The following is a 27,079-nucleotide window of genomic DNA, read 5'->3' on the forward strand; positions in this document are numbered from 1 at the left end:
GCTTCGCAGCGCTTCCATCGACGAGGAGCACCGTACTATTATGAGTGCGGTGGTCCAGAAGGTTCAGTCCGCCAAGAGCGGATTGACTGAAGCATGTGCCAGCCTTCTAATAGGCTTTGAGGTAAGTGTTTAAAATATAGGAAACATATTACCGCATAGACAGTAGCCCATGATGCTCTGTTCGGTGTTCACAAAGAAAAGCCGAACAGAGGATCAAACAATATCGCAGGAGTCTAATATAAGTATGTCAATATGCGTATGCAGGCTTCGCTGCTAGCATCTGCCACACTGACTGCGGAGGTCGCTGCACTGAAGCAGGACCTTAAAGGGTCCAAGGATGAGCTCGGCCTTGCCAAGAGGCAGCTCGAGGAGAACAAAGGTAAGTAGTACCTAGTCTATGGATATGTATAAAAAGAATGCAATTGCAAAATGACAGGATCATCATGAATTTGCCAGGGGCCACGACCGAAATGGCGACCCTCAAGCAAGCGTTGTCCGAGGCCGAAGATAAAGCGGCCAAGGAGCGCACCGAGCGGGAAAGGCAAGAGGCTTGGGTGGGCGAGGTGCAGCAAGAGCTCCAAGCTCTCGTGATGAAGCACGAGGCGTTGGAGTTTGACTCGAAGACGCAAGAGTCTGAGCTTGCCGCGGCCCTCGAGAGCGCAAAGAGTGCCAAGGCCGAAGCCCAAAAGGCCCTCCAAGAGATTGACGCGATGAAGAAAATAGCGGCGGGTAAGGCATTCTATATGCAAAGCAAGCATGTGAGAGTAAATTACCTATTACTTACCCGAATCCGGAGCTCTCCAGGAGCATTCGCAGATTTTCCCCACAGCATGTCGGATGCCGCACAGTTTTACCAGGCCGAGGAGGGAAGCTCAACGGAGAAGCTGTTCTGGTCTCAGTATACTAGGACCGAACACCCGATGCCTCTGAGCGACCAGCTAAAGCAGCTGGTCGAGATACAAAAGGCGGCCGAACATGCCATGAAGGGCCTTATAGTCCGGCTGTGGCCTGGCGACGCCCTTCTGAACAGCTACTTAGGTCTGGTGAGGCGGCTTGTGGATGCCTGCCCACGGCTGGAAGTCGTCAAGTGGTCCATCTGCATCGAAGGTGCACGCCGGGCTTTCGACTGTGTGAAGGTGCAATGGGCCAAGCTAGACATCGTGAAGCTGATCAAGGAAGGACCGTCGCGGGGCAAGGAGCATCACACCCCTGAAATTTATTATGAGGGTGTCCTAAAGGGTGCCCATCTTGTAGCGGACGAATGTCCAAAGGATGTAATATTTGAGTAAACTTGCTCGTGTGATCCTGTATGATGAAAACTTGTTTCATATGCGCTATGCAACGCTTGTTTGAATTTAAAATATTACCTTATGTTTGGTTGTTTATCCAATCTGAGAGATGGCTAGTCCTCGGCTTCTGCCCCCATGCCGCGAGTGGTGGGGTGTTTGGGATAAACCTGAGCACTCTTGTTCCCATTTTTGGGTCCTTCGAGGGAGGTGCTCAGCACAGCGAACAAGGCAACCGGACTAATAATGCTTTATCACTCTCACTTAGCCATAGAATTCTATAATTTTAAATTTCGGCGAAGCCCCTGGTATTCGGAAGGCCGAATTCGGGGCGCGATACACGCCTTTAAGCCGGACAGGACCGGCTCCTCGCTCTAAGCGGCATAAGTCTTTAGGGACTCGAAACCTCGCCGAACAGCGACCAGTCTCTCGCCTTATCATGACAGTCAGTTTTAGCTTTCTCTACTGAGGTGCTTAGCCCAGCAGAACCGGGGCACAATCGCAGTAGTTCTCCTAGTGCTACCTTAGCCGATAGAGCGGAACGTAAGGTACCAAAACATAGGAGCCGGGCAAACCCAACATTTGACCAAAGACATGATTCAGAGCTGATGCATATAATGCTATAAGTTCGGGGTGCCGCACTTGTGAAAGTGTTCGGACTTCTCACACCATATTGTGGGGTACTTAAGCCCCTGGTGTATTGGCCGTACCAAAGTGTACGGTTGCAAGGCGTCATTAATGAACACATCTATAAAAAAGAAGAATGCAATAATAGTCTTAATGCTATGCATTGTTTATTCAAAAAGGTGCGTTAAAGCAGAATGATACAGATAGTGCGATAAGCAAAAAGTAGGACTATGTCCCTTCCAAGGGCAAGCTGAGGAATAGTATTAAAGCAAATATTTCACTCGTTATCGTAATCCACCTGGGAGTTCCATGGTGTGACGTAGCTTTCTGCCTCCTTGGTTGCTGCATCATGTGGTCGGCAATCATGCTGCCGGACGGGGTTTCCAAAGATTAAAGTCCTAAAATAGAAAAATAACAAAGCGGGAAGCCCCTAGTGCGGTTTAAGCCGCGTATTGGGGCATGCCGTAGTTGTGCCCCCCTCCCCGCCTGTGCCCATGGTATTTTTAATGCGTAATTATGTATGCGTGGCACGAATTTCGCCGTTTGTCTTGGCCCGGGGTGGGGGCCGCATTGCTACACGAGCTCAGATCGTGCCAGGCGGTCTAGTTGCCGATTACTTCGAGCGCGCTTGAAGGTGTCCGGGTCTTGAAACGCCGAACTGGTGGATTGCCTTGAGAGGCTGCTTTGCACTTCTGCTGCGAGGGCCGCAGTATGCTCCTCCGTGCGGAGAGAGCGCTCTATGTTTCCATTAACTGTGATGACCCCCCGAGGTCCTGGCATCTTGAGCTTGAGGTATGCATAATGCGGTACCGCGTTGAATCTCGCAAATGCGGTTCGCCCGAGCAGTGCATGATAGCCACTGCGGAACAGAACTATATCGAAGATTAATTCTTCGCTTCGAAAGTTATCCGGGGATCCGAAGACCACCTCCAGTGTAATTGAGCCTGTGCAATGGGCCTCTACACCTGGAATGACGCCTTTAAAGGTCGTTTTTGTGGGTTTGATCCTTGAGGGGTCTATACCCATTTTGCGCACTGTGTCCTGGTAAAGCAGGTTCAGGCTGCTGCCGCCATCCATAAGGACTCGAGTGAGGTGAAATCCGTCGATGATTGGGTCTAAGACCAGTGCGGCGAATCTGCCATGACGGATACTAGTGGGGTGGTCCTTGCGATCGAAGGTGATCGGACAGGAGGACCATGGGTTGAACTTTGGGGCGACTGGCTCCAACGCATATACGTCCCTGAGCGCACGCTTCCGCTCCCTCTTGGGGATGTGGGTTGCGTATATCATGTTCACCGTCCGCACTTGTGGGGGAACCTCTTCTGTCCTCCGGTGTTCGGCTGCCGGGGCTCTTCCTCGTCATCGCTATGTGGCCCCTTATCTTTGTTTTCGGCAATTAACTTGCCGGCCTGCTTGAATACCCAACAATCCCTATTGGTGTGGTTGGCTGGCTTGTCGGGGCTGTCGTGTATCTGACACGAGCGATCGAGTATGCGGTCCAAACTGGACGGGCCCGGAGTGCTTCTTTTAAATGGCTTTTTCCGCTGACCGGGTTTAGAGCCTTTGAATCCGGCATTGACTGCCGTATCCTCGTATTGTCGCTGTTAATGCGGCGCTTATGTTTATTTTGACGTGACCTGCCATTGTCGTCCTTGGTATCCGAAGTACCACGGTTCTTTGATATGTTATTACTGCAAGCCAGCCAGCTGTATTCTCCCGCACAAAAGCGGGTCATGAGTGTCGTGAGGGCTGCCATAGATTTCGGCTTTTCCTGACCAAGGTGCCGGGCTAGCCACTCGTCGCGGATGTTGTGTTTGAAAGCTGCTAGGGCCTCTGCATCCGGACAGTCGACGGTTTGATTTTTTCTTTGTTAGGTACCGAGTCCAGAATTGCCTGGCCGATTCTTCTGGCTGCTGAATTATGTGGCTCAAGTCATCGGCATCTGGTGGTCGCACATAAGTGCCCTGAAAGTTGTCGAGGAATGTGGCCTCTAGATCTTCCCAATAGCTAATGGACTCTACTGGCAAGCTGTTAAGCCAATGCCGCGCTGGTCCTTTGAGCTTTACTGGGAGGTATTTGATGGCGTGTAAGTCATCACCGCGGGCCATGTGGATGTGGAGGAGGAAATCCTCGATCCATACCGCAGGATCTGTTGTGCCGTCGTATGATTCTATATTTGAAACCATCTGGGATTTGATGATCCATGACTTCGTCTGTGAAGCATAAGGGGTGTGCGGCGCCTCTGTATTGGGCTATATCGCGACACAACTCGAATGGGTCTTGCATGCTGTGTTCGGCCCGGCCGGATTTACTTTTACTGTATCCGGCATGACGTTTATCATCTTCCATAGTGGCGCGCCCTCGTGATCCGTAGATTGATCTTGCATGTTTTGCTTTGTCCAATACGTCTCGCGGGTCTGGCGTATTTCCCCATGCCTTTTTATTTGAATGGCGTCGGGGTGCAGGCTGAGTTTTTGGCTGGAATGCCTCTCTATCGCGGCCACGAGGTGGCCGATCAGCCGCGTCATACGCTTCTTCCTCCAGTCGAGGTAGCAACCTGCATTTTGGGTAACTCTTGGAGGGGCGCTCGAGTTTATATTCCTGGGCCGCGAGGACTTCAGTCTATCTGTCAGCTAGCAGATCTTGATCAGCTTGAAGCTGCTGCTGCTTTTTCTTAAGGCTATTTGCCGTGGCTATAAGCCGGCGCTTGAAGCGCTCTTGGTCGACGGGATCCTCTGGCACGACGAATTCGTCATCGTCGAGGCTTGCCTCGTCTTCGGAGGGGGCATGTAATTATCATCCTCCGCCTCTCCATCTGCCGCTCTCTCTGGAGGGATGGCTCCTCCATCCTCCTGCTCTAAATCTTGCTGGAGGGGATTGTTGCCATCTTCGGCACTATCCGGAGTGTTATTATCTCTTGTGCCGGTATCAACACTTTTGCTTTGGCGGGACTTAGAGCGGCGCCGCTGACTTCGGTGCTTGGGTTGCTTCTTGGAGGGGTCATCCTCCGCTGTCTCGTCGCCATTACCTTCTTTGGGTGTGTCCACCATGTATATATCGTATGATGAGGTGGCTGTCCAATGCCCTGTGGGCAGTGGTTCCTCTTCGTCTCCCGCATCGTCATCCATACCGTCGATGTCTTCAGAGTCGAATTCGAGCATGTCGGTTAAGTCGTCAACAGTGGCTACTAAGTGGGTGGTGGGTGGGCAGCGAATTTCTTCGCCATCCGCATCCCAATCCTGCCGGACATAGTTCAGCCAGGATCCTCCTGACAAGGAGAGAGACCTTAATGAGTCCAGTATGTCGCCAAAGGGCGAGTGCTAAAAAATATCTGCAAAGGTAAACTCCATGATCGGCGCCCAATCGGATTCGCTAGGAACGGGCGCACGCAGTTCGGAGTCCGTGGCCGGAGAAGGGTCCAGCAGTCTGACAACACGGCTCTCGCGCAGGGTAAGGTCGATGTTCGGCTCGATCGCCGCTGAGGGTAAGGCCTCCGTGGCGGGGTCCATCCACCCGTCCATGGACGACGCAACTGGCTCTGAATTGAGGGTCGGAGCGGTTGCCGGTGCGATCTCCTGAACACTGTCTGATGGTAGAGCTAAATCGTACTCATCGTGACCGCCTGACGCACAAGGCAGAGTCTCGAATCCGTTGAAGATCAAGTCTCCGCGGATATCGGCTGTGTAGTTTAAGCTTCCGAACCTGACCTGGTGGCCAGGGGCGTAACTTTCGATCTGCTCTAGATGGCCAAACGAGTTGCCCCGCAGTGCGAAGCCGCCGAACACAAAGATCTGTCCGGGGAGAAAAGTCTCACCCTGGACTGCATCGCTATCGATGATAGAAGGAGCCATCAAGCCTAACGGCGATGACACAGAGGAACTCTCAGTGAAAGCACCAATGTCGGTGTCAAAACCGGCGGATCTCGGGTAGGGGGTCCCGAACTGTGTGTCTAAGGCGGATGGTAACAGGAGGCAGGGAACACAATGTTTTACCCAGGTTCGAGCCCTCTTGATGGAGGTAAAACCCTACGTCTTGCTTGATTTATTCTTGATGACATGGGTATTACAAGAGTTGATCTACCACGAGATCGGAGAGGCTAAACCCTAGCAGCTAGCCTATGGTATGATTGTATGTTGTCCTACGGACGAAAACCCTCCGGCTTATATAGACACCGGAGAGGGTTAGGGTTACACAAGGTCGGTTACAAAGGAGGAGATATACATATCCGTATTGCCTAGCTTGCCTTCCACGCCAAGTAGAGTCCCACCCGGACACGAGACGAAGTCTTCAATCTTGTATCTTCATAGTCCAACAGTCCGGCCAAAGGATATAATCCAGCTGTCCGGAGACCCCCTAAGCCAGGACTCCCTCAATGTTGCTATTGCTTTCTTCATGACTTATACATGTTCCTATGACTATGAGATTATCCAACTCCCGTTTACCGGAGGAACACTTTGTGTGCTACCAAACGTCACAACGTAACTAGGTGATTATAAAGGTGCTCTACAGGTGTCTCCGAAGGTACTTGTTGGGTTGACGTATTTCGAGATTAGGATTTGTCACTCCGATTGTCGGAGAGGTATCTTTGGGCCCACTTGGTAATGCACATCACTATAAGCCTTGCAAGCATTGTAACTAATGAGTTAGTTGCGGGATGATGTATTATGGAATGAGTAAAGAGACTTGCCGGTAACGAGATTGAACTAGGTATTGAGATACCGACGATCGAATCTCGGGCAAGTAACATACCGATGACAAAGGGAACAACGTATGTTGTTATGCGGTTTGACCGATAAAGATCTTTGTAGAATATGTATGAGCATCCAGGTTCTGCTATTGGTTATTGACCGGAGACGTGTCTCGGTCATGTCTACATAGTTCTCGAACCCGTAGGGTCCGCACGCTTAAATTTTGATGATGGTTATATTATGATTTTTTGTGTTTTGATGTACCGAAGGTAGTTCGGAGTCCCGGATGAGATCGGGGACATGACGAGGAGTCTCGAAATGGTCAAGACGTAAATATCTATATATTGGACGACTATATTCGGACATTGGAAAGGATCCGAGTGATTCGGGTATTTTTCAGAGTACCGGAGAGTTACAGGAATTCGCCAGGGAGTAGATGGGCCTTATTGGGCTTTAGGGGAAAGAGAGAGGAGAGGCTGCATGCCCCTCCCCCCAAGGCCTAGTCCGAATTGGACTAGGAAGAGGGGTGGCGCCCCCTCCTTCCTTCTCTTCTCTTTTCCGTTTCCTTCTCTCCTACTCCTATTACTTGGAAGGGCTCCTAATTCTACTAGGAAAGGGGGAATCCTACTCCCGGTGGGAGTAGAACTCCCCTAAGGCGCGCCATAGAGAGGGTCGGCCCTCTCCCTCCTCCACTCCTTTATATACGGGGAGAGGGGCACCTCTTGGAGACACAACAATTGATCTCTTGGATCTTTTAGCCGTGTGCGGTGCCCCTCTCCACCATAGTCCACCTCAATAATATTGTTGCAGTGCTTAGGCGAAGCCCTGCAACAGTAGAACATCAACATTGTCACCACGCCGTCGTGCTGACGGAACTCTCCCTCAAAGCTCGGCTTGATCGGAGTTCGAGGGACGTCGTCGAGTTGAACTTGTGCAGAACTCGGAGGTGTCATGCGTTCGGTACTTGATCGATCGGATCGTGATGACGTACGACTACATCAACTGCGTTGTACTAACGCTTCCGCTTTCGGTCTACGAGGGTACGTGGACACACTCTCCCCTCTCGTTGCTATGCATCACCATGATCTTGCGTGTGCGTAGGAATTTTTTTGAAATTACTATGTTCCCCAACAAGAATCAAGCAACAACTTTTTAGCAGCACCTGAACACAAAATAACAAATCCTTGCACTCAACACGGACAAGGGGTTGTTAATCCCTTGGGGGTTAATTGCAAGCCTTGCAAATGTTGGAGAATGCTGGAGCATGTGTTGATATCATTGTGAGAACCAGCCATGCCGAAGAAAGAGTGTATTGTCCAAAGATTTTGCGAAGGCATCGCTTGTAGTATGACAGTGCAACCTTTCACATGACCCTTGTACTACCCCTACCAAGAAGTTCTTTCAGTTCTAGTGCATACAATCTATGTTGCCAAGCATTCCTAGAAAAGCCTCTACCTGCATTGATTGCCAACAACTGGGTTGTATCTGCGACATTTGATTCTCTCGGATACTCAGGGCCAAACACTGCCACCACGACCTTGCAGAACATGTACATTCATTTGAGACATGTGGACTCACTTATGCGAACGTACTCATCCGCAAGATCACCAAGAATTCCTGTATATATAGTCATCTAATCCTTTCGGAATGTTTACTTTGGGACCATTTTTACCTCTTAATTATAGGTATGCAGGACATCATCTGCTTTTATTTTGCTATATAGATGAACTGTTGTCAGCCCCATAATATCCATCAGAATTAATGCTCCTCTTAGATAGCTTTCTTGGTAAACCTAACATGTCTGTTCACAAAGTATATTTAGGCACTAATAACCTGGATGACGATTTATGGCCGTCGGGTGCCACACACCCCTATATGAAAAGGCACTAAAAACATATTAGGAAAATTAAAAAATATATAAAATTTTGAGATATGAAACCTAAGTGTCGGTTGTACGCATGTGTTCAGTTTCGTGGGGAATGGGTGTGTGATAGTGCCAGTAAAAAAGACAAAAAAATTCTATGTGTAGAAAAAGAAACTGAATGTAACGTATGTCAGACCTTAATTCCTACGCCGCAGATACCACGGGCACTCATTTCCCACGAAAATGAACACGGGTGTACAACGGGCACTCAGGTTTCATATCCCAAAATTTCAGAATTTTTTGAAATTTCTTGATATTTTTTAATGCTATTTTCATGTAGGGGTGTGTGGCACCCGAGAGATGCAATGCATTTTCCCCATTAACGGATAAGGATTTGTGGCTCTCGGGTGCCACACACCCCTATATGAAAAGGCATTAAAAAAACATATTAGGAAAATTCAAAAAAATCTGAAATTTTGAGATATGAAACCTGAGTGCCCGTTGTACACCCGTGTTCATTTTCGTGGAAAATGGGTGCCCGTGGTATTTTTTGTTCACCCTGAAATTGTGTATTCAAACTGTAGAGCACGTGTGATATCCTGGAAACAGCCTCCACAGCTCGGTCACATATTGTAGTTCTCACTTTGAAGTGGACACAACTACCTTCTAATGTCCTGTTGTTAGGTACCAAAGTTGGTCACGGGATGAGTTATATTCAATGCTTAGTTTCTTCCATAGATTAATCTTGAGTTCTCGTGTGATTTTATTCATGGGTTGTGACTCATAATATTTTGTATTGGGTCAGTGTGTGAACTGAGAGGGAGACAAATCCTATGATGGTGAGTAGAGTTGTGTTACTACATTATAATTCCACATTTATTCCCTCTTAAGATTATAATTTGAACTAAAACCACGACGAGTAATTTGGAACGAAGGTAGTACGTAATATGATATTCGCTTCGTCCGAAAATACTTGTTATCAAAATGGACAAAAATAGATGTATCTAGAACTATCTTTTTATTCATTTTGATAACAAGTATTTCCAATACACGAATTCTACTTGTGGTAGAAGACGAAAACAAGTCAAGATGAGCCGGAGATAGTTAGCCAAATCTGCAAGGAAAAATGGACGGTAAGGAAGGAGCCACATCATACGAGCACGTACCACCACTCTCCTTGCTTTAAAACTAGTTCTAATTTGGCGAGGCATAATCAGCATAATCATTACCATACATCCAGGGGCTCCATCTACTAACTTTACCCCAAAAGCCATGGACAGGATGCGGTGCAAAGATTGAGCCATGTGATATGTGTGCAGCAAAGAGGGGAAAAGGACAATTCCGGAAGGAGGCCAACCACAAGCAGCGACACCAGGCCTACCACTACCATACATGAGAATGGCAAGTTTGGAGCTGAAATCATGCCATCAATCATCTCATATCATACTATCATGCTTGCATAACAGATCGGGTGAAGAAGCAAATGCTAGCACAAGTACATACGCTCACCATATCACATGCCCGCTTGAAGGTTCCGATTCAATCGCATCACTCAACAACAATAGGGACGATAATCGTCAGGAAAGAAAGAAAAACCTCAATTTGTCCTAGTAGCAAAAATCTGGCGGCGCGTTGGCCGCCAATCGCCGAATTAATAGGGTAGCAGCCAGCCTCTCCCCGCGAATCGCACGAAGAAGACGACTGGAAAGAATCCCCGGGGGAATTTTCAGCGGTGCGCCGTGACGAGCGTCTCGATGAAGCGCAGCCCGTCGAACCGCGGCGCGAACTTGTCGTCCCGGCCGCCGCTCCCCCCGCTCGACGCCGGGGATTCCTGCGGAAAGCAGAGCGCGTAAGAAGAGAGCAGTTTCAAATTTGAAGAAGCCGTCCGTCGTGATCCCAAATCAAAATCAAGACCGGATTGCTATCGTAGGAGGAGATTCTTCGGGAGGGAGGGGGGGATTGGGGGAGAAGGAGGAGGCCGTGATCCGTACCCGCTGGCGGAGGAGGAACTCGTCGCATCTGCCGACGGCGACGGCGACGGCGGCGGCGGGCTCCGTGGGGGCGCAGTCGCAGGCGAGGAGCTCGGCGACGGAGGCCACGGCGACGGCGGCCGCGGAGGCGACGGCGGCGGCGACGCCCCACATCATCGTCGATCCAGCAGCCGCTTTCCCCTCCTCCTGGCTGGTGGGGACGGGATTCTTTGCTTGGGCAGGGCAGGCTGGAATGGAGGTGACGGCTAGCCGCGTAGCATTTTTTATAGTCTGTCTGCGGCCGGACTTGAGCGCGGAATTTAACGGGATTGAAATGTTGAAGCCGTGTCCGGGAAAGGCCCGCGCGGCGCGGTCGACGCGGGCGGCGGCGGGAGAACGGACGGACGGACGGGGTGTGGATTTCGCTGGCGGATGGGCCCGCTTTGCCATTAGCGAGGTGTCCGGAAATTTTTGGCGCGTCGGTTGATAATCCGCGCTGAACAAACGCGCAGCACCGAGTCGGCGTGAGCGCGAGCCAGGAACAAGTCAGAGACGACGGCCAGACGGGGACTGCGGCGTCGCTACGCTGAGGCGAGGCAAAGGGTTGACGAGTGCGGGAGATGGTCGTCGGTGCCCGGGAGGGTGTGGAGATAGAGGGAAGGCCGGAACCGGAGGTGGCTGTTCTGACGTCAGCGAGCGGGTCGACCAAAAAAAAAACAAGACCACTCAGGACTAACCCTTGCAAGTATATTTTTATAGATGAAAACTCTAAGCACCAACAGGCCGCTTAGGACTCGAACCCGGGTGGGCCAGCTCACTTCTTGTGATCCTAGCCAACAGGGTGACAACCTGTTCTCGATCGACAAGAACGGGGCGGAGGTCAACGGCTTGTATGACGTGTCGAATTTTCTCATCTGTGTGATTAATAGCTTGCCCCTCTGTTGGATGGGCGTGTAGATGTCGCCGGTAACAAATTTGTAAAATGAAAGGGACAAATTTAACGACAATATACTAAAGGGCCATCTACTCCTTTTTATAAATAAAATACAACTCTAGTCCTTGTAATCCTAGCTTTCTAAAGCACAAACAAGAATGAACCATGACATGGGGACCATACTTTTCAAAGTACAATCGCAATTTGCTCAAGGGAACACAAGTTCCCTTCTTTCTCGTTTAATATAGTTTATTCAAACCATTGCATGAGAATTGCATGCGAATATTATAGAAGAAAGAGATACAAAGTTTTACAAAACAAGGACGACCCAACAAGTAAAAAAGACAACATGGACAAAAGAAGGCGAAAAGCTAACACAAAAGCGACCCTATGCGAACAATGACCTCAGGCATTTAGCGCCGACTTTAGACCACTTGAGTGTGTCACATTTGGTTTTGTCTAAGATATAGTCAGTGGAGCTAGCTTTGTTATCAAAATACCAGCTATTACGCCCGCCCCAAATTGTCCAAGCCACAAGAAGGCACTCGTCCTAACCGTCATCCACCAGGATAAAAATGGGAACTACGTACTGGAGTGGTATTAGGAAGGCCGATCGGCCGCTGCCGGCGCACATCGCTGAGCGAAGCCCGGTCAGTGCAGGTGGCGGTGGGGCTGCCATCCTTCCTAGCGGTCCCCTTCAGTGCGGGATGCAGAGGCCCTTGGGGGTGCGGCGTTTGCACAGGGCGCGTGACAGTATCATGGTCGGCGGTCGCTGATGCAGGCGGCAGTGATTGCTGCATTGGCTGCGAGGCCTCGCCCAGTCGTGGAGTGGCGGGGGCGGCGAGCGGCTAGTGCAGGCGTTCATGGCGGCGGGCGGATCTGACGTTGCGGTGAGGCAGGGCATCGTTGGCGGGGTCCGGCTCCTGGCTCTGCGCGGGTCGGCTGCCGTTGTAGCTCCGGTGGCAATGGTGGCTGGTGGGCATTAGGGCGGCGTCCTTGGATGGCGCGGGTTGGTGGCGGTGCGTGCCAGCCGGATTTGGCGTTTTCTGGTAGGCGATGCGGCTTGGGGCACTGGCTCGGCGTGGCTGCTGCTTCGATTGTGGGTGGCGGCGACGAGGCCCTCTCGGAGTGGCGGCTTCCATTCGCCAGGTCAGCATCACGGCTACAGGCGGTTTGAGGGGCGGTGTTGGAGATGCCTTTATAAAACACAAATATGACATAATTTTCACAAATGTTGAGAAAATATATAAATGTCTCTCGGTAACGCACGAGGCAATTTCCAAAAAGAACACTACTCCTACAGAATAGGCTATGCAGTGCACGAGAGGAATCATTCATGGAGCAGGTGGTGTCTCTGTATCTGTGTGGTGCTGCCGATGGTGCTTGCCATCTGCCACGGCCCCATCCCAAACCCAAACCTACCTGTACCGACACCAACCTGCTTTCCTCTTCGAATGCTCTCGCTCACGAACCCCACCGATCATCCACCACCTACCAAATGCAGTCGCTGGCGTTTACCTGACAGACAGACAGCCACGAGTGGGCGCACACAAGCACCACTCCACCAGAGGGACGGAGAACTCCGGCGCTCGAGCTGCCACAGCAAGTAGCAGCAGCGGCCGGCGGCCGATATGGCGTCCGCGGCAGGCGACGGGACGAGGCGGAAGACGGCGTGCGTCACCGGAGGGAACGGCTACATCGCGTCGGCGCTGGTCAAGACGCTGCTGGAGAAAGGGTACGCCGTGAAGACCACCGTCAGAAACCCCGGTAATTTAGATTGGTTCTTCACTTCTTCTCCTCAGTGTCGATCTGAGCTCGAGCCTGATCTGTCATGGTGCCAAGAATTTAGAGTGGTTTCATTAGTCTCGGAGGGTGACATGCACTGTGATCTGATCAACGGATTCCAGATGACATGGAGAAGAACTCGCATCTCAAGGATCTGCAGGCGCTCGGCCCCTTGGAGGTCCTCCGTGCAGACCTCGTCGAAGAGGGCAGCTTCGACGGCGCCGTCGCCGGCTGCGACTACGCCTTCCTCGTCGCCGCTCCGGTGAACCTCTACGCAGAGGACCCTGAGGTGAACGGCACCAACCACCACACTCACTGTCGTTTTGTCATCAGTTCGTCAAGTGCACCTGTACACGGCGCGCATTATTCAGGCTGTCGGCACACTGCTTTTTTAATTCGTCCCGCGATGGCAGAGAGATGTGATCGAGCCGGCCGTGCACGGAACCCTCAACGTGTTGAGGTCGTGCGTGAGAGCGGGCACGGTGAGGCGCGTGGTCCTGACATCGTCGGCGGCCGCCGTCTCCAGCCGGCCGCTGGAGGGCGACGGCCATGTCCTGGACGAGGATTCCTGGTCCGACGTCGAGTTTCTTAGATCGACAAAGACCGGTGCTTGGGTACGCGTTTTGAGTATTTTCAACAATCTGTTGAATCATTTCATTGACCGACGCAACAATGACGCTCACCGCCGTGCTCGCGCAGGCGTACCCTGTGTCCAAGGTGCTTCTGGAGAAGGCGGCGTGCGCGTTCGCGCTGGAGCATGGCATCAGCCTGGTCACTGTGTGCCCCGTCGTCACGGTGGGCGCGGCGCCCGCGGCGAAGGTCAACACCAGCGTGCCCGACATCCTCTCCCTGCTGTCCGGTGAGGCCTGAAATTAAACAACATGTCAGACTGGTACATGCGCGTTACATGGCGTGGGTGCGATGGTGTCAGGCGATGATGCGAGGATCAGCAAACTTGAGTTCATCGAGAGGGTGACCGGCGCGATCCCGATGGTCCACATCGACGACCTCTGCCGCGCCGAGCTGTTCCTCGCCGAGGAAAAGGCGGCGTCGGGGCGGTACAACTGCGGCAGCGTCAACACCACCGTCGTGGGGCTCGCCCGCTTCCTGGCGGCCAAGTACCCGCAATACAATGTCAAGACCGACCGGTACGTACGAACGCCTCGTCAAGATCTCTGTAGCCATGGCGAGCTCCGACGTTCGTGCATCGGGGATGCGTATGTAATGGTCGATTTGTTTGTTTGTTTCAGGTACGCCGGTCTCACCGAGAAGCCGAGAGTCTGCATTTCGTCGGCGAAGCTCGTCAAGGAAGGGTTTAAGTACAAGTACAAGAACCTGGACGGAATATATGGCAGCGTCGTCGAGTATGGAAGGGCCTTGGGAATCCTTCCCTACTAAGAAGTATGATCGATCTTAGAATCAGACGATGCGCTTGGAAGCAAAATAAGCCTTTTAGTCTCCTGAAGTACACAAATGATGAAATGTGGGTGTTCAGTTCATATGAAAAATGTATTATAAAATGTACTGTAGTACTTGTATGGAAAGTGATAGTTGTCTCTGATGAGAGCATGCTCAGTCATGGTGAAAAAAGCCTAGTCGTGCACGTAGATAAACCGCCATTAAAATCTCCCCCAACGCAGAAGAAGCCTTCTTGTTTTCCTCCTTTTCTCTCTCTCTCTTGATTTTTGAATTACTTTTTCCTCACCAGCTGACCTACTTTAGTGGCCAAAATCACTGTTTCAATCTCGTTGCCAAAGATTAGCATATGATTGCCCCATGTTTAAAAGTATAGCACGATCTGACCCTTTAGTGTACCGCCCTACACAGCAGCGGTAGGGCTACCCGGACTAACGTCGGGGTCTACCATCTGGGCTATCGCCGGGGTCAACGGTGATAAATCCCAGTCAACGCTTGCTAACCATGCCGACATGGCAGATGGCAAAATGGCTACTGCTAAATGTGGTTGTGGTAGACCAGTTACCATATCGTCAGGGTCTTTGCCGGTATACCCCTCAAAGGGTAAAGGCGCGTTGGAGTTATGGGGTGGGTCACACACCCACATGCTGCACCCTAGTCGAATAAGACGAACAGAGGAGGCTCCTCTCTCCTCTTCTTTAATCCCCCTCAGACCCCCGCTTCAAACAATTCATCTTTTTTGTGAGTCTTGCCTCCCATGCCTAAGTAAAGTAAATCTCCTCCAAAAAAAATTGGTCGATTCTTCCTATTTTGTGTGCATTTTTTAGCAATATGTGATACCCTAATTATTGGTGAATATTGTTATTTCAGTCATGGTGAAAAAAGCTGTAATCGTGCACACATAGATAAACCGCCAATAAAATCCCCCACAATGCACAAGAAGGCTTCTTGTTTTCCTCTCTTTCCCTCTCTTGAATTGCTTTTCCCTCACCTTTAGTGGCCAAAATCACTGTTTCAACCTCGTGACCAAAGATTAGCATATGATTTGACCCCTGTTTGAAAGTATAGCACGATCTGACCCTCCGGTCTACCGCCCTACACGACAATGGTAGGCTACACGGGCTATCGCCGGGGTCAACGGTGATAAATCCCAGTCAACGCTTGCTGACCATGCCAGCATGGCAAATGATAAAATGGCTACCGCTAAATGTGGCGGTGGTAGACCATTTACCCTACCGTCAGGGTCTTGCGGTATACCCCTCAAAGGGTAAAGGCACGTTGGAGTCATGCGGTGGGTCACCCACCCACGTGCTGCACCCTAGTCGAATAGGACGAACAGAGGATGCTCCTCTCTCCTCTTCTTTAGGGCCAGTTTGGTTGGCGTCCACACCGCTACGTGCCTGGCATGGATGGTGCCTGGAGTTAGCCTCGTAGTTGTTTGGTTTGTGTCATGAGAAAAAAATGCTTTCTTGGCCTGGCTACCCCTCCCTTGTGATTAGCCTGGTGAAGTAAATAAAATAGGATCCTTAGCCAAGGCAAGGTTATTAGCCTGGCCGAGGCGAGTGGAACTGGACGCCTGGACGGCTGCCTGACATGCAAATTTTTGATTCTGTCCAAACAACAGAAGGTAAATATGATGTGACATATTCTAATACTCTAACCAGGCATGGCACAAACCAAACAATGCTAGCCTGGCCAGGCAAAAAGGTAGCACATTCCCAGGCCAGTTTCAGGCACTCAGTTTTCTTAAGCACATTGTGGTGGACACGAACCAAACACACTCTTAATCCCCCTCAGCCCCCCTCAAACAATTCATCTTTTTTTGTGAATCTTGCTTCCCATGCCTAAGTAAAGTAAATCTCCTCCAATTTTTTTTAGTTGATTCTTCCTATTTTGTGTGCATTTTCTAGCAATACGTGATACCCTAATTATTGCTGAATATTGTTATTTCAGTCATGGTGAAAAAAGTCGTAATCGTGCACACATAGATAAACCGCCATTAAAATCCCCCACAATGCATAAGAAGGCTTCTTGTTTTCCTCTCTTTCCCTCTCTTGAATTGCTTTTCCCTCACCTTTAGTAGCCAAAATCATTGTTTCAACCCCGTGACCAATTATTTGGGCTGGAGGTGAGGATGGATGGTCGGCGCTCGACAGGTGGCCTGGTGGCGCGGCGGGCCTGGTGGGGCCTGGCAGCGGTGGGGTGGTCCGTTTCTAGTGGCGGTTACTGAAGGCGGCGGCGAGTCCCACGAGCAGGCTGGTGGCAGTGCTTCGATGGCTCGACCAAGATGGAGTCTTGGCGAGCAGCGAGCGGCTGGTCAATCCTGCGCGGCGTGGCGAGCGGTGTTGCTCTTCTGCTAGTGTCGCCTGGGTTCTTCCGTGGAGAGGCATGTTCAGTCAGATGCATGGCTGTCCCTTGGTGGGTGACAACTTTCGCGGGCGTCCGGGACCTGGCCGGAGGAGCTGGTTGGCTGCGGGTCCTCGCACAGGTTGGGAGTTGGTGGTGTGGCTGTGGTTACCCTACCGGGCGGGCTGCCGTTGGTCCTCGGCTTTGCAGCTACGTCGGCAAGTGCTACGGTGGCGGCGGTGTGAGATTTTCTTGGACAGTTCCTTCAATTCCATGGAGGTGTGGAGATGGGCTACACGCAGATGAAAATCTTGCATGGCGTCTGCCGGGCCAGCGATGATGGCACCCGCGTATGTCATTCTTCTCCTTGGAGGCATTGTCGAGCGTGTTCACCTTTCCCCTCGCGCCCTTGGAATTGGTGGGTGTCTTCGGGCGAAAGCCTCGATTCGGCTCTTGGATCGGCACAATGGCGGCGTCCTCGACGTCGCTCCTCTGTTGGGAGCATTTTGTTTGGAGACATGCTGGCTCCTTGTTACTCTCGTCCGGTGTTCGCCGCTGTCCTCGGTTGATCCTTCGTGGCGCAATGTACGCTCGTCGTCAGTATGTCCAACATGGTGGCTTCCCGAAGCAGATCGAGTCCTGCCATCCATCTGCCACTTTCTCTTAGGCGCTTCGGGTGGATGGTGCATCGGCAAGTGAAGTTCTGCGGCAGTTGGTGGTCTTGGAGTTTTCCGGCGTCGGTCGAGACGCGGTTCTGTGTATCGCTCCGGGATAGGCTCTTTTGCGTTGTAACTTGCTTAGTGTGGTGTTTGTCCTTGGTCGTGTCGGGTGTGGTGTTTGTGTTGCATTCGTTGTTCGCATCGAGTGATAGCTTTCTTGTAACTATTATTCTACCTTCTATAAAGCTATGGTACGTCTAGGCATACTCTCAAAAAAAATTATGAACGTTCTCTGAATAATGGTTGTGTCTGATGAGAGTATGCTCAGTCATTGTGAAAAAAGTCGTAATCGTGCACACGTAGATAAAACCGCAATTGAAAATCTCCCATAGTGTAGAAGAAGGCATCTTGTTTTTCTACCTTTCTCTCTCTTGAATTACTTTTCCCTCACCTTTAGTGGCCAAAATCACTGTTTCGATCCCGTGGTCAACGTTTAGCATATGATTTGTCCCATGTTTAAAAGTATAGTTTTGATCTGACTGTGACACCCGGATAATTAAGCTACAAGAACCCTCTACAAATGTTGCCAGGTTATCTCGATTACTGTTGCTAATCTTGCGTTAGTTCGAAACCGATTCAAATTCAAATTCAAAATCAAGCAAACAATAAAATTTTTAAATATTAAAACTAAAATGTTCGGAGTGAGCCAAATAAATCCTAACTAATAATGGTGGAGAAACCAACAATTTTAAAAGTATCTGAATGCACTAAAATAAATAAAACAGTGATTGAAACAATAACTTAATTTTTTATTTTTATTAATAAATAATACAAGTACTTTACTTTTGTCCCAAACTTTTTGTGAGAACAATCGATTTTACAAATCAAATTTAGGAGTGGGTTTCACTTTTTTTAAAACTATAAACTATCAAATAAGTAAAAGAAAACAAAGACAAGAAAATAATACGAAAAGAAATTAGAAAATAGAAAAGAGTAAAAAGAAAAACAAATAAAAGGGAAACCCCCTGCTCTCCCTGGGCCCTGGCCTAGATGTCCAACGGCCCAGCCAACCACGGCCCACTCCCCGCACCCCTGGCCTACAAGGCCTCTCACACCCCACACGAAACCCTAATCCACACCCCCACTCCCCCACTTGTTCGCTCTCCCCCTCCTCCCCCTCCCGATCTAGTTCTGGATCGGGATCGAGCCCGGCGGCCACTGCGCCACTCGGCGTCACTGGACCCCGCCGTCGCCGGTGCACCACCACCACCCGGACCTTGTCGCCTTCTCCCCTGCGTCGTCGTCGTCCCTGACATCCTCCCCGCGCCCCACTGCCTTATCCCTACGTCCCTCGTGAGCTTCCCCCACTCTCCCTCGCGCGCTCGTCGGCTCGCGCCGCCCGCACCCCGCCCCGTCTCGTTATGCTGCCAATAGCGGTCATGCTCGCCACACGACCTGCCTATTCGCGCGCCTGGACCACCCCGCACCCACAGCTCCGCTCGCCGGGTTGCGCTGCTGCCCTCGCACCTCACCGCGCAGCTTCCTTCCTCGCCCCGCAACCGCTGCTGGCCCCTCCGCACGCGCTCACGCAGGCCTGCGTGCCTCCGCTCGCCGACCACGCCTCCACCCCAGTCTCCGCGCGCGCCTTGCCTCGCCGTTGCCGCGTCGCTTGCCGTGGCCCCGCACGCGCCCTCCTGCTGCAGCTCACGCATGCCCGTGCCTTCACCTCCCCTTGCCCCTGCTCCCTGTCCTCGCTACGTTACCCATAGCTCGCGCGCGCCGTCCAATGCGGCCTTCCGCTCTCACGCTGAGCTCCGGCCGCCCCGAGCCCTGCTGCTTGCTGCGCCGCTGGTTCCGCTCCGCCCCGCTACCGCCGCCTGGTCTGCTTGTTGCCGCCAGGTCCGGTTCCCGTCTCTAGCCGCGTCCTTGGCCGCCCCCTCCTCCCCGCCTCTTCCACCGCCGCCTCGCGCCGGCGCTGCTGCGCTACGGCCTTGATCTGCTGCCGCGCCCCGATAGCCTTGCCCCGCCGCGCTCCATCGGGCACGAGCGCCCGCAACCAGCGCCCGCCCCGTTAACCGCTGCCCGAATCCACTATGGCCCCTGTGGGCCTATGACAAAGGGGCCCCACCCCCATAATGTTTTTATAAATTTCTTTAAAAAATTATTAAATTAATTAAAACAATAATAATTAATTAAAGGATTAATTAAGTTAATTAATCATAACTAGATTAATCTAATCACTAATTAACCTAATTAACTGTTAGTTAATTAAACAGTGTATGATAGTGGGACCCACACGTCAGTTTGACCCAGTCAACACCCTGTTGACTGCTGACATCATGCTGACGTTAGCAAACACTATTCTAGATATTGATTTAAAATAATTAAATAAATCCTAAAAATGATTTAAATCTTTTAAAATTAATATAAAATAAACCGTAGCTCGGATGGAACTTTGTACATGAAAGTTGCTCAAAACGACGTCCGCCACACCTCCCTAGCATAGAGAACACACAACGTTTTCCCTCTGGTTCATATGTCCGAAAACGTGAAACATCGGGAATACTTTTCCGGATGTTTCCCCCTTCGCCGGTATTACCTCCTACCGCGTTAGGGCACACCTAACAATGCTCATTGTCATATCCTGCATCGTCATGCATATGTTTGCATTATATTTATTGTTTCTTCCCCCTCTTCTCTCGCTAGACACCGAGACTGACGGCGCTGCTGGTGCCCTAATCGACTATGTTGTTGACGACCCCTACTTACCAGAGCAACCAGGCAAGCCCCCCCCCTTGATCACCAGATATCACCTATTCTCCTCTCTACTGCTTGCATTAGAGTAGTGTAGCATGTTACTGCTTTCTGTTAATCCTATCCCAATGCATAGCATGTCATTGTTGCTACAGTTATTGATACCTTACCTGCAATCCTAATTGCTTAGTATAGGATGCTAGTTTATCATCAGTGACCCTACATTCTTGTCTGTCTGCCATGCTATACTATCGAGTCGTGATCACTCGGGTGGTGATCACGGGTATATACTTATACATATTATATGATACTTGTGGTGACTAAAGACGGGTCGGCTCGAAGAGTACCCGCGAGTGATACACGGATTGGGTCCGAAAGGACGTTTGTCCCAACGACCCTCTGAGTGGATCTTTGTGGCGGAGCGACAGGGTAGGTTGAGACCACCTAGGAGAGAGGTGGACCTGGCCCTGGTTGGCGTCCGCGGTTATTTCAAAATAACACGCTTAACGAGATATGGGTATTTGATCTGAGTCTGGCCATTGGCATATACGCACTAACCAACTACGCGAGAACAGTTATGGGCACTCGACATCGTGGTATCAGCCGAAGCCTTCTTGACGTCAGCGACTTGGCGGCGCGCGCCGGGTTGGATTGGAACACCCACTCTTGTATAAGGGAGGCTAGGTCTTCTCGTCGGCCGTGTTCGCAACATGCAGGTGTGCAATGGGCGATGGGCCCAGACCCCTGCGCCATAGGATTTAGACCGGCGTGCTGACCTCTTTGTTGTGCCTAGGTAGGGCTACGACGTGTTGATCTTCCAAGGCCGGGCATGACCTAGGAAAGTGTGTCCGGTCAAAGGGGATCGAGCATGTTGGGAAATGTGGTGCACCCCTGCAGGGAAGTTTATCTGTTCGAATAGCTGTGTCCCTCGGTAAAAGGACGACCCGGAGTTGTACCTTGACCTTATGACAACTAGAACCGGATACGTAATAAAATACACCCTTCCAAATGCCAGATACAACCCGGTGATCCCTCTCTCACAGGGCGACGAGGGGAGGATCATCGGGTAGGATTATGCTATGCGATGATACTTGGTGAACTTACCATCTACTCTCTTCTTCTGCTGCAAGTTGGAGGTTGCCAGAAGTGTAGTCTTCGATAGGACTAGCTATCCCCCTCTTATTCCGACATTCTGCAGTTCAGTCCACATATGCTACCCCTTTTCCATTTGATACCAATCCATACATATGTAGTGCAGCTCCTTGCTTGCAAGTACTTTGGATGAGTACTCACGGTTGCTTTGCTCCCCCCTTTTCCCCTTTCTATACCCGTTTGTTGCGACCAGACGATGGAGTCCAGGAGCTAGACGATGGAGTCCAGGAGCTAGACGCCACCGTCGATGATGACTCCTGCTACTTTGGAGGTGCCTACTACTACGTGCAGGCCGTTGACGACGACCAGGAGTAGTTTAGGAGGATCCCAGGCAGGAGGCCTACGCCTCTTTTGTTCTATATCCCTAGTTTGTTCTAGCCTTCTTAAGGCAAACTTCTTTAACTTATGTCTGTACTCAGATATTGTTGCTTCCCCTGACTCGTCTATGATCGAGCTCTTGTATTCGAGCCCTCGAGGCCCCTGGCTTGTAATATGATGTTTGTATGACTTATTTTATTTATAGAGTTGTGTTGTGATATCTTAATGTGAGTCCCTGATCTTGATCGTACACATTTGCATGTATGATTAGTGTACGATTGAATCAGGGGCGTCACACCGACCCTCTGGCCTACCGCCCTTCACGGCGGCGTTAGGCTACCCAGGCTAACATCGGGGTCTACCATCCGGGCTAACGCCCTCATGGCAGCATTAGGCTACCTGGGCTAACGCCGGGGTCTACCATCTGGGCTAACGCCCTTCACGGTAGCGTTAGGCTACCCGGGCTAACGCCGGGGTCAACAGTGGTAGACCCCAGTCAATGCTTGCTGACCACGCCGACATGGCAAATGGCAAGGTGGCTACCACTAAACGTGCGAGTGGTCGATCAGTTACCCTACCACTAGGTCTTTGGTGGTAGACCCCTAAAAGGGTAAAGGCACATTGGAGAGGGTGGGTCACCTATGTTGGAAATATGCCCTAGAGGCAATAATTAATTAGTTATTATTATATTCCCTTGTTCATGACAATCGTTTATTATCCATGCTAGAATTGTATTGATAGGAAACTCAGATACATGTGTGGATACATAGACAACACTATGTCCCTAGTAAGCATCTAGTTGACTAGCTCGTTGATCAATAGATGGTTACGGTTTCCTGACCATGGACATTGGATGTCGTTGATAACGGGATCACATCATTAGGAGAATGATGTGATGGACAAGACCCAATCCTAAGCCTAGCACAAGATCGTGTAGTTCGTATGCTAAAGCTTTTCTAATGTCAAGTATCATTTCCTTAGACCATGAGATTGTGCAACTCCCGGATACCGTAGGAATGCCTTGGGTGTACCAAACGTCACAACGTAACTGGGTGGCTATAAAGGTGCACTGGGGGTATCTCCGAAAGTGTCTGTTGGGTTGGCACGAATCGAGACTGGGATTTGTCACTCCGTGTAACGGAGAGGTATCTCTGGGCCCACTCGGTAGGACATCATCATAATGTGCACAACGTGACCAAGGAGTTGATCATGGGATGATGTGTTACGGAACGAGTAAAGAGACTTGCCAGTAACGAGATTTAACGAGGTATCGGGATACCGATGATCGAATCTCGGGCAAGTATCGTACCGATAGACAAAGGGAATTGCATACGGGATTGATTGAATCCTTGACATCGTGGTTCATACGATGAGATCATCGTGGAGCATGTGGGAGCGAACATGGGTATCCAGATCCCGCTGTTGGTTATTGACCAGAGAGTTGTTTCGTCCATGTCTGCATGACTCCCGAGCCCGTAGGGTCTACACACTTAAGGTTCGATGACGCTAGGGTTATAGGGAAAGTATGTGCGCGGTTACCGAATGTTGTTCGGAGTCCCGGATGATATCCCGGACGTCACGAGGAGTTCCGGAATGGTCCGGAGGTAAAGATTTATATATGGGAAGTCCCGTTTTGGTCACTGGAAAAGTTTCGGGTGCTATCGATAACGTACCGGGACCATCGGGAGGGTCCTGGGGGTCCACCAGGTGGGGCCACCAGCCCCAGAAGGCTGCGTGGGCCAAGTGTGGGAGGGGACCAGCCCCAGGTGGGCTGGTGCGCCCCCCCCCCACCAAGGCCCAAGGCGCGTGGAGAGTGGGAAGGGGGCAAACCCTAGGTCCAGATGGGCCTTAAGGCCCACCCTAGGGCGCCCCCTCTCTTCCCCCCTTGGCCGCACCCTAGATGGGTTTTGGGGCTGCCGCCACCCCTAGGGATGGAACCCTAGATGGGGGAACAGCCCCTCCCCTTCCCCTATATATACTTGAGGTATTGGGGGCTGCCCAACACATGATTTGATCTTCCTCTTGGCGCAGCCCTACCTCTCTCCCTCCTCGTCTCTCGTAGTGCTTGGCGAAGCCCTGCTGGAGTCCCGTGCTCCTCCACCATCACCACGCCGTCGTGCTGCTGCTGGATGGAGTCTTCCCCAACCTCTCCCTTTCTCCTTGCTGGATCAAGGCGCAGGAGACGTCACCGGTCTGTACGTGTGTTGAACGCGGAGGCGCCGTTGTTCGGTGCTTAGATCGGAATCGACCGCGATCTGAATTGCTGCATGTACGACTCCACCAACCACGTTCTTGCAACGCTTTCGCTTAGCAATCTACAAGGGTATGTAGATGCACTCCCCATCCCCTCGTTGCTAGATTACTCCATAGATTGATCTTGGTGATGCGCAGAAAATTTTAAATTTCTGTTACGATCCCCAACAGTGGCATCATGAGCTAGGTCTATGCGTAGTTTCTATGCACGAGTAGAACACAAAGTAGTTGTGGGCGACGATTTGTTCAATTTGCTTGCCGTTACTAGTCTTATCTTGATTCGGCGGCATTGTGGGATGAAGCGGCCCGGACCGACCTTACACGTATGCTTACGTGAGACTGGTTCCACCGACTGACATGCACTTGATGCATAAGGTGGCTGGCGGGTGTCTGTCTCTCCCACTTTAATCGGATCAGATTCGATGAAAAGGGTCCTTATGAAGGGTAAATAGCAATTGGCATATCACTGTTGTGGTTTTGGGTAGGTAAGAAATGTTCTTGCTAGAAACTCATAGCAGCCACGTAAAACATGCAATAACAATTAGAGGATGTCTAACTTGTTTTTGCAGGGTATGCTATGTGATGTGATATGGCCAAAAGGATGTGATGAATGATATATGTGATGTATGAGATTGATCATGTTCTTGTAATAGGAATCACGACTTGCATGTCGATGAGTATGACAACCGGCATGAGCCATAGGAGTTGTCTTAATTTATTTATGACCTGCGTGTCAATCAAAACGCCATGTAATTACTTTACTTTATTTCTAACAATTAGCCATAGTAGTAGAAGTAATAGTTGGCGAGGCAACTTCATGAAGACACAACGATGGAGATCATGATGATGGAGATCATGGTGTCATGCCGGTGATGATGGTGTTCATGCCGCGCCTCAAAGATGGAGATCAAAGGCGCAAGATGATATTGGCCATATCATGTCACTTTATGATTTGCATGTGATGTTTGTCATGTTTACATCTTATTTGCTTAGAACGACGGTAGCATAATAAGATGATCTCTCGCAATAATTTCAAGAAAGTGTTCCCCCTAACTGTGCACCGTTGCTAAGCTCCATTGTTCCGAAGCACCACGTGATGATCGGGTGTGATAGGTTCTAACGTTCGCATACAACGGGTGTAAGCCAGATTTACACACGCAATACACTTAGGTTAACTTGACGAGCCTAGCATTTACAGACATGGCCTCGGAACATGGAAGACCGAAAGGTCGAACATGAGTCGTATAGTGGATACGATCAACATGAAGATGTTCACCGATGATGACTAGTCCGTCTCACGTGATGATCGGGCACGGCCTAGTTGACTCGGATCATGTATCACTTAGATGACTAGAGGGATGTCTATCTAAGTGGGAGTTCATTGAATAATTTGATTAGATGAACTTAATTATCATGAACATAGTCAAAAGGTCTTTGCAAATTATTTCTTAGCTTACGCTTTGGTTCTACTGTTTTAGATATGTTCCTAGAGAAAATTTAGTTGAAAGTTGATAGTAGCAATTATGCGGACTGGGTCCGTAAACTGAGGATTGTCCTCATTTCTGCGCAGAAGGATTATGTCCTTAATGCACCGCTCAATGAGCTGAACCTCGAGCGTCGGTTGTGGATGTTGCGAACATCTGACATACATGTTTTGATGACTGCATGATAGTTCAGTGCGTAATGCTAAATGGTTTAGAATTGAGGCACCAGAGACGTTTTTTTGAGAAACATCACAGAACATATGAGATGTTCCAAGGACTGAAATTGGGATTTCAGGCTAGTGCCCATGTCAAGAGGTATGAGACCTCTGACAAGTTTCCTAAGCCTACAAACTAAGGAGAAAAGCCAATCGTTGAGCATGTGCTCAGATTGTATGAGTACTACAATCACTTGAATCGAGTGGGAGTTGATCTTCCAGATGATATAGTGATGGTTCTCCAAAGTCACTGCCACCAAGCTACTAGAGCTTCGTGATGAACTATAACATATCAGGGATAGATATGATGATCCTTGAGCTATTCGCAACACCGCGAAAGTAGAAATCAAATAGGAGCATCAATTGTTGATGGTTAGTAAAACCACTAGTTTCAAGAAGGGCAAGGGCAAGAAAGCGATACTTCATGAAACGACAAATCGGTTGCTGCTCTAGTGAAGAAACCCAAAGTTGAACCCAAGCCCGAGACTAAGTGCTTCTGTAATAAGGGGAGCAGACACTGAAGCAGAACCACCCTAGATATTTGGTAGATGAGAAGACTGGCAAGGTTGAGAATAGTATGTATTGGACATACATTATATTAAATGTGTACTTTACTAGTACTCCTAGTAGCACAAGGGTATTAAAATACCGGTTCAGTTGCTAAGTGTTAGTAACTCGAAATAAAAGGCTACGGAATAAATGGAGACTAGCTGAAGGTGAGATGACGATATGTGTTGGAAGTGTTTCCAAGGTTGATGTGATCAAGCATCGCATGCTCCCTCTACCATCGAGATTGGTGTTAAACCTAAATAATTGTTATTTGGTGTTTGCGTTGAGCGTAGACATGATTGGATTATGTTTATCGCAATACGGTTATTCATTTAAGGAGAATAATGGTTACTCTGTTTACTTGAATAATACCTTCAATGGTCTTGCACCTAAAATGAATGGTTTATTGAATCTCGATCGTAGTGATACACATGTTCATGCCAAAAGATATAAGATAGTAATGATAGTACCACATACTTGTGGCACTGCCGTTTGAGTCATGTTGGTATAAAACGCATGAAGAAGCTCCATATTGATGGATCTTTGGACTCACTCGTTTTTTGAAGATTGAGACATGCGAACCATGTCTATTGGTAGATATGCATGAAGAAACTCCATGCAGATGGATCGTTTGGACTCACTTGATTTTGAATGACTTGAGACATGCAAATCATACCACATGGGCAAGATGACTGAAAGGCCTCGTTTTCAGTAAGATGGAACAAGAAAGCGACTTGTTGGAAGTATTACATTTTGATGTGTGCAGTCCAATGAGTGCT

The 27,079-nt window shown here is 50.0% G+C and overlaps 2 protein-coding genes across 4 annotated transcripts; one reads left to right on the plus strand and one right to left on the minus strand.

Annotated features, from left to right (window-relative positions):
* Positions 1 to 9,775: 9,775 nt before the first annotated feature.
* Positions 9,776 to 10,900, minus strand: LOC123190565 (uncharacterized). The gene is made up of 2 exons (XM_044603238.1): positions 10,457 to 10,900; positions 9,776 to 10,296 (listed from the first exon to the last, which is right to left on the minus strand). Exons 1-2 carry the CDS (start codon positions 10,883 to 10,885, stop codon positions 10,192 to 10,194), a joined length of 534 nt encoding a protein of 177 aa, XP_044459173.1. The 5' UTR covers positions 10,886 to 10,900; the 3' UTR covers positions 9,776 to 10,191.
* A 1,864-nt stretch (positions 10,901 to 12,764) lies between these two features.
* LOC123190564 (anthocyanidin reductase ((2S)-flavan-3-ol-forming)) lies at positions 12,765 to 14,715 on the plus strand. 3 transcript variants are annotated; one of them, XM_044603234.1, is made up of 6 exons: positions 12,765 to 13,136; positions 13,277 to 13,443; positions 13,568 to 13,768; positions 13,854 to 14,013; positions 14,086 to 14,302; positions 14,405 to 14,715. In XM_044603234.1, the coding sequence occupies exons 1-6, from the start codon at positions 13,001 to 13,003 to the stop codon at positions 14,550 to 14,552; spliced, it is 1,029 nt and encodes a 342-aa protein (XP_044459169.1). In that variant the 5' UTR covers positions 12,765 to 13,000; the 3' UTR covers positions 14,553 to 14,715. The 3 variants fall into 3 exon arrangements, with proteins under 3 accessions (XP_044459169.1, XP_044459171.1, XP_044459170.1); XM_044603236.1 differs by having other exon boundaries at positions 12,768 to 13,136; positions 13,212 to 13,443; XM_044603235.1 differs by having other exon boundaries at positions 12,768 to 13,136; positions 13,219 to 13,443.
* Positions 14,716 to 27,079: the final 12,364 nt, after the last annotated feature.

This window comes from Triticum aestivum, chromosome 2A (assembly GCF_018294505.1).
Source record: "Triticum aestivum cultivar Chinese Spring chromosome 2A, IWGSC CS RefSeq v2.1, whole genome shotgun sequence".
NCBI classification, from domain to species: Eukaryota; Viridiplantae; Streptophyta; class Magnoliopsida; order Poales; family Poaceae; genus Triticum; species Triticum aestivum.

What these genes read in the sequence shown, in the direction of transcription:
- LOC123190565 (XM_044603238.1), bottom strand. Translation starts at nt 10,885, where the DNA reads ATGGCAAAGCGGGCCCATCCGCCAGCGAAATCCACACCCCGTCCGTCC. An exon ending in AGTTCCTCCTCCGCCAGCGG is followed by an intron (nt 10,297 to 10,456) that starts GTACGGATCACG and finishes TGCTTTCCGCAG; the next exon opens with GAATCCCCGGCGTCGAGCGG.
- LOC123190564 (XM_044603234.1), top strand. Translation starts at nt 13,001, where the DNA reads ATGGCGTCCGCGGCAGGCGACGGGACGAGGCGGAAGACGGCGTGCGTC. An exon ending in GACCACCGTCAGAAACCCCG is followed by an intron (nt 13,137 to 13,276) that starts GTAATTTAGATT and finishes AACGGATTCCAG; the next exon opens with ATGACATGGAGAAGAACTCG. An exon ending in CGACAAAGACCGGTGCTTGG is followed by an intron (nt 13,769 to 13,853) that starts GTACGCGTTTTG and finishes GTGCTCGCGCAG; the next exon opens with GCGTACCCTGTGTCCAAGGT.